Genomic DNA, 7,204 nt, shown 5'->3' with positions numbered 1-7,204 from the left:
AGACTCCTGCAGCGTCGACAACCAGTGAATTGTGCAAGATAACTGAATGCTATGCGAGTCAGGTGACCGTTTTATAGCCTGTGGTTGATATACATACCCAGCGCTTGCCAGGTGCTATATTTAAAATACTATCTAAATATATTAATCTGTGGGAGGGGACAGGGATGGGAGGCAGTGATAGATTCCTATCAGAACAGCACTTGATAACAGTCTAAATGCTTCCATAGGGATACAGTGCATTGCATGGCAATGTATTAAAGGCTCTGGCCACACGCAAGTTAGGGTGAAGAGGCGTAAACAAAAGCCGAGTCGTATATACAGTCATTAACTCCAAGAAACATGTTGTTAACGGTACAATATAACCCCAACTAGTGTCTGTCAAGTGATCCTGGGGTTACTTGCGACGTTGTGCAGTGGCATTAGCTGCACGGTGCTGGTGCTGTGCCTGGAGACGTCAAGGGGGATTAAAAGGCTTTATTAAAATTCACTCTTGCGTAGACGCATCTCATGCCGCCTCAGGTGGTTGTATAAGGATTGGACGTAGGTGAAAACACACTTTGAATCTGGTTTCTTCCCCATTATCATCATGTCCTCAACTTCCACCAGTGGGACGCAGTCCACGAGATACCTGTGATGGGGAACACTATGGTGAGAATGCAGTAGAAGATGCTCATGAGGGAGGAAAATGGAAGAATTTGGGCACAGGCAGAAAAACAAATGAAAGCGAAAATACTATAAAAGGAAATAAAATATGCTAAAACAAGAACAACAATGAGAGAAGAATGCAAAAGAATTCTGCTGAAATATAAACAGGAAAGTTTCATGTTACCTAGTTTTACATATTTCTTTATTCCAGATAACCCTTTGGAAGGACCTAAACGTTTTACCTCAAGGGGGTATATTTAGAAAGCAGTCAGTGTGAAACCTCATCAAACATTCTCCTCCGGTTGAATCTTCCTGGCACATGTGCTTTAAATGACAGTGGATGTTTGGTAAATGTCACTTTCACTGCTATATCAAAATGCTCAGGAGTGAATTGGATGCGAGTACCAACAGCTAAATATTTATTATAAAAGGCTGACTGTTTAAGTCGGTACTCACTAAAATGAGCAGGTATAACCAGGGCCGGATTTACTTTCCCTGCTGCCCCAAGGCCAGGTTACGCAATAAACGGAAAATGGCAAGCGGATGGCAGGGTTAGTTTAAATTTTTTTTTTATTGTTTCTTTTTTAATTTTTTAGCTTATCGTTTACTTTTTTTTATTTTTTATAATTTCTTATCTTATTATTGTCTATTTATTTTATTATTTTTTATATAATTTTTCGTATTATTTTTACTTTTTAATCACCTTTTTATTCCCCTCTCACTGTTTACACGGAGCGGCAGAGTTACTTTTAACCCTGCCGCTCTGCTCCCTGCATCAGCGGCCAGTAAAGAGAGAGACTCGGCGGCCGGGGGGAGCACGGAGTCCCGAGGACGGAGCCAGAGGAGAGAGGTAGGTGTGGGGGGGAGGGGAGGACGGACAGGCTGCAGACATTACAAGTGATCGCGGTCATTTGTAAACGAACATGCGGCTTCCTCACACTACATTTAGTCCTGCCTTCCCAAAGCAGGACTAAATGTAGAAAGCAACTTACCGCCCGGCACTGCATGTTCCGGGCGTCTGGGGACTCCACAGCGCTGCCGCCCCTCTGTTCCCTGCCACACCGGGGCCGGGCCTCGGGGGTAATCCGGCGCTGGGTATAACTACATAGAATAATTGGAGAGAAGACTGACATGACTGCAATAGCAGGAAGCAAATCAACTTATAACAGTTCCCATAATAATCCTACACTGATAGGGAACCTATGAGTAAAGAAATATGGAAGTGGACATTGTTTTGTTTTTAAAAGGTGCTGGATTGGGGTCAGTCACATTCTTATCCTGGCTTCACCCAGAGGGTTTTTGGCCTGGACCAAGGATGCAAGAAGCATTCCTAGCCTGCTTGTTTGATCTAATCTAATGACTCTGAAGGTATTGAAGGCACACTGCTATAAATTCACTTTTCTAGTTAATATTTGCATTTTTTAAATATTTGATATTCTTGGTTCATAACAGTATATTGTAATACATATTGAAGCTGGCCTGCAGCATCAACGTTCCTGTAGCCAGTCCCTACACAACCAGCAAAATGCCAGACACTTATAATAATGCACATAGAATACCAGTGGGGTAAACTGACACATATTGAGGAGAATCAGGTGTAGTCACAAACCTGTACTATAAAGCTGAACTGAGTTAGAGGGTGTAAATACACACACTGGACCCAGGTGGACAATCTGTACTTCTATTGCAGGTCAGTGACCATCTGGTTCTGTAGTTCAACTCTGAGCCTATTTAGCCTACTGGTAACACATGAGCATTAATACATTAATATAAAACATGTATTAGGCATTCTCCTAGTAAAGACTATCTAGAAAGGAATGACTGTTACAGCTGGCCAGCTTGAACAAGTTTTGCTATATGTGTGAACCAAAAATACCGGTTCTATTATCACAGGTCTTCCTATTGTGTATGTACCAAGCGTCGATGGTATTTACCTTAAATAGTTCATATACAAACCTTTTTTTGTAATTCGCCCTCACAGGAGGGCTTAGCAAGTATCTTTCTTCAAGTGATCATACAGGAAACACAACTGCCTTTCTAAACTGAAGTCTGAATTGGAAGGGTAGTCTCATGTACTGAAAATGGGATTTCCACTTAAATGGAACCTGTCAGGGAGTCAAAAAGATCTCAGTGGCTACTGATGGAAAAAGCTATTCTGTGATTCTAGGACCGCATACTGGTTTGGTCAGTCACCTCACTTACCGCCAATCTAAACAGGCTCATTTGTATTGCCTTAACACTAGTATGCAGCCTGCAAAACAGAGTGGCAGCTTCTGCCTGGGGCTTCTTAGATGGACGTTGCCATCTACAATGGCCACGTATTATTCATTTTAGAAATCCTTTCCACACCTTTGTCAGCCTAAAGGGCATATAAACTCCTGTGTGTGTCCACTACTTCTACTTTACAGCATTTCACCAATAAGCAAGTCTGAATAGGACAAAAAGGCTCAGAACGGGAGTTTCCCCTATTCTGTTTATGTAAGCTGTGTCGCCAACCAGCATGCTTCAGAGTACTGACTAAAATGACAAAGTCATTTCAACTCTTTTTGGCACCAAATTGACTAGGAAGGTCTTATTCTGCCATCATTTTCATTTAAGGTATACCACCATGACAGAAAATACACTGTGGCATACTGGATATTCCTAGTACTGGGGCCCTGGTATTAACTTGACTTTTTCTTGAGCACATATACAAGCTCTGTGACTCATAATTTCCATGATTTAGTTTATGTATCTACAGAAATAACCTCCCTAAGCTCCATATAAGTGCATGACCAGTCCCCTAGATTTAACACTCTCTAACACAACTGAGAGCCAGAAGACAGCAATGAGCTGCCTTGCAGCTAAGGGATATTAAACATATATAACTATTGCTACTGAACCTAGTGACAAAAACAGATGTGGAAGCATGGCTACCAACTAAAATATGACATATGGTCCTAATGTAAAAGGACAACAAATCTTTAATCCTATAGCTATTTTTGTAAGAGTACAACAGTCCGCTGAGAATATTTTTTAAACAGTAATGATTATAGACGCTACGTTTAGCTGAGAAGTAACAGCCCACCGTAGGACAGAGATTAAAATAGGAAAACAATTCCTTTAAAGTACATGGTGATAAGTAACTTCTCTGATTGCCATCTCTTAGCGTGCCTAGTATTCTAAAATGTCGTTGTCCTTGTCAAACAATTCTTTAAAAAGCAGGTTAAATTTAAAGGAGAACAATGGGATGGAGTGAAACACACTCATCAACATACTTAGAGCCAGCGTTTGGCACTGAAGCGGTCGCATGTCAGCTCTATTGATGGAGAACTGAGCGATCACATACTGCCGATCGCCTAGTTCACAATCTTCTCCCTACAAAGTCAGTCACCGTTCCCTGCTGGGATCCCCCCTCTCGGTTTCTCCAGTGCTGACTGGAGGGACAGATGGGGGAGTGGGTGGCCACAGCTGGCTCTGGCTCTAGAGAGGCAGAGCCAGCTGTCAATCAAGCAGTGGGGTGGATCCCAACACTCTGGAAACATGTGCCCACACTATTCTGTACAGCATATTAGAGAGCACAGCTCATGCAGAACACAGAAATAAAAGCCCCCAGAGCACCATGGGAGTGGAGCCCTTTTCCCCTGATTCAGATCTACTTAAGTATAACTTGCTTAGCATGATGAAATGCTACAAACCACACACAGAAAAATAAAAAAAAAGTCTAACTTAAATATGAGTGTCCTTGGTTCTTAAATGCATTTGGAAAACATAGAAGTTCTATTCTGTACATTGTCTAAAATTCAAGTATTTCATTTTTGATCAATACATCTCCTACTATCTACTATAACCTACTAGAGGCTGTGGACCCAGGACTATTAGATGCAAAAATGGCCTTGCTCATAGGGCTAGCCCTTGCATATGACACAGATTTTCTAAGGACCCTTCTATGTAGAGGGAGACTGAGAAAAATGTGTCTTGCTCCAGTAAACAAAGGGTGAACACTGCCTGTAAAACTGCAAAAGATTCTTTACATACAGCATATACTTATACAGATTTGTGTTCCATGTAGTGAATAAACTAAGCAAGATTCCTACTCCAAAAGTTTCTCTTAAAGCAAACCCGCCTTTCCATTGGAATGTGCTATTTAGCAGAAAGGAAGAGATTCTCTGGAAACACTCTGAACTGAGACTGTCCACATGACAGGTTGAAGTGCAAAGCTAAGTACTGGCTGTTTAAATTATTCTTTAAGAAAGAGCAGACAATGTTCTTGATGTTAACCACTTCTCAGCACTCTCTGCATTCAGCATCACATGCACAGATAACTGCACTTTTCATAAGCCGCATACACACACAGCTTCCCATGTACTGATAAATAGCATTCTCACCAGTGAGTCTATCTTGGAAAAAGTCCTAGGACTTTTTGGTTTTTACCATCCCCTTCTGCACGAGGCAGCGGTAGAACTCCTGGATGTACGTGTATACACACTTCCAGTCCGGTTCTCGCATGCGGACCATATCCTCTGCGTCTAGTAACTGTGGACAGTCAGCGTGCTTCCTATTGGTGAACGGATGGGAAGATTTGGTGGAAAGAGAGGGGGAAACCAGTGAACACAGCCCGGTGGGGAGAAAGAGAAAAAAAGAAGAGACAAGAGACATTCATCAGTGGTTTAAACATTCTGGTGCCATATCATGAACATACCCATGCTGTGAGGATTCAAGAATTGAGGTGCATGGTTGGGGAGAACAATAATCCACTGGGGTAACAAACAGATATCAGACAATTACATGGGGTGTGTTTGTGGATGGTGGAAGAAGTGCTGGGGTATGCAAACAGTGTGAAGTGCAACAAAGCCATACAGTAAAGAGGTGGCACACATTCTGTGGGAATCTGAGCGTGTGCAGCACATGAATATATGTATGTGTGTAGCTGGTGGCTGCTCACATGACAAGACCCACAACTGGAAACAATTCATAAAAAGCCACACAGCTGCTAGACTGCTTTGAGCACATTAAGTTCTTCTAGGGCAAAGCCACCTTGACCCTAAGCCAACATTAGTTTTCCACAAGATTCCTTGCCTGAACGTGACAATTGGGAAGTTTCCATGTGAGTGACAGCAGGAAAATACAAAAATGAACAGGCCAGTGTCACTGACCTGTATAGAAAAACCTTCACATCTTCCCACTAGAATGTGCTCCCAGGACTGACAAATGATTCAGGATCTGACTTTTTGCTTTGGAGTTGATATGGCCATTTAGAAACCAATACTGAGTGCCAGGTCATTTGTATTTTCAGTGCTGTGACTCATCCCATATATAAACAGAAATTATGAACAAGTCTAAAGTCCATGCATTGCTTATTATAAAAATTACATTAAATGATATTGCTTTAGGTTTTTTATAATTATTTACACCATTTTGTTACCCAATATAGACATTTCAATAGATGCAATTCCAAACTTCATGTGCACAATTAGTGTGATACATACAAAGTATGACAAATTCAGATAGCCAACTATCCTTGATCATCGTCCAGTATTTCCCAACTCCGTGCTCAGGGACTGGAAGCAGTGGCACACATTTTCCAATTTAAAATCTGGGTACTGGTAGTAACCAGTACACAATACCACCTTAAGTCTGGAGCACTAGCCCAGCTTTGCTGATCTTTTCAGCTGCCCATTTAGCCACCAGACGCAAAGAAATACCCAGCACTTCCAGGTATGTAGAGCATGCGACCCATACTTGACAGCACCAGTGCTCATAGATTGGCCTATTGCTCTCAGACAGTACTGGTACTGAACCAGAACACTAAATGGAGCAACCACTTTAAAGTGGCACTCCAGACAAAACATTCTTTTGTCCAGCATACTATCCAAATTTTGATAGCTGGAGTTCTGCTTTTAAGTGTCATTGCAGAAGGCTACTCAAAGGAGTGATTAGAAAATGGTGAATACTGGGCCTCTCATCAACACAATTAATACATTCCATGCCCTGCTTAGTCTTCCTAAAGGCTTGATTGGAATGCTTGTACTGTATTTGTGGTTCTTAAGGACGGATTTAGGAAACACAGGTCTGCAGAATAAGGTAGTGTAACGGTCTTTAAAGATGAAAAAGCCTAGTTGGTTTACATACATATGTAATCATTTCTCAATGGTTTGCTTGTAAATGGGATGGGTAGTAATACTGCACAGCAGGACTATACCAGTGCATAGTCTAGATGATGCAAGTAGCAGAGAAGCTTATTGAATGCAAGTAAAAGTCATGTAGTTAAAGATCCTAAAGCAGCAGCACAAGTTGTGTGACAGAAAGAGCAGCGTGGACCTCCACTATTTACCACCCCAGGGAACTGTACCATTTCAGCCCCATATTACGAATTTTCCTAGGTACTGCTTCTCAGTATTAGCACTTTAGAAACATTTGAAACAAAAAAGTAAATATTCAGATTTTCACAGCAAAAATGACCTTTCCTGCATCAATAACAGTTAAATGATAAAGGAAAGCAACAAAATAATCATACAGAAACAGGAAAAAAATATCAAAAGAGCAACAAAAAAGTAATCCAGATATATTAATAAAACAC

The 7,204-nt window shown here is 41.4% G+C and overlaps 1 protein-coding gene across 1 annotated transcript in view; it reads right to left on the bottom strand.

The window, feature by feature from the left end:
- The window catches only part of SMTN (smoothelin), a 122,263-nt gene continuing 115,059 nt past the window's right edge, over positions 1 to 7,204 (bottom strand). The window contains exon 21 of the mRNA XM_018555491.1: positions 1 to 628. Within this exon, the coding sequence (XP_018410993.1) occupies positions 478 to 628 (151 nt within the window). The 3' untranslated portion in view covers positions 1 to 477. The remainder of the gene's footprint in view (positions 629 to 7,204) is intronic.

This window comes from Nanorana parkeri, unplaced genomic scaffold, assembly GCF_000935625.1.
Source record: "Nanorana parkeri isolate BGI_ZX_2015 unplaced genomic scaffold, ASM93562v1 scaffold199, whole genome shotgun sequence".
Classification (NCBI taxonomy): domain Eukaryota; kingdom Metazoa; phylum Chordata; class Amphibia; order Anura; family Dicroglossidae; genus Nanorana; species Nanorana parkeri.
The sequence above is the reverse complement of the archived record's forward strand: the minus strand, read 5'-3'. Positions and strand labels throughout refer to the sequence as shown.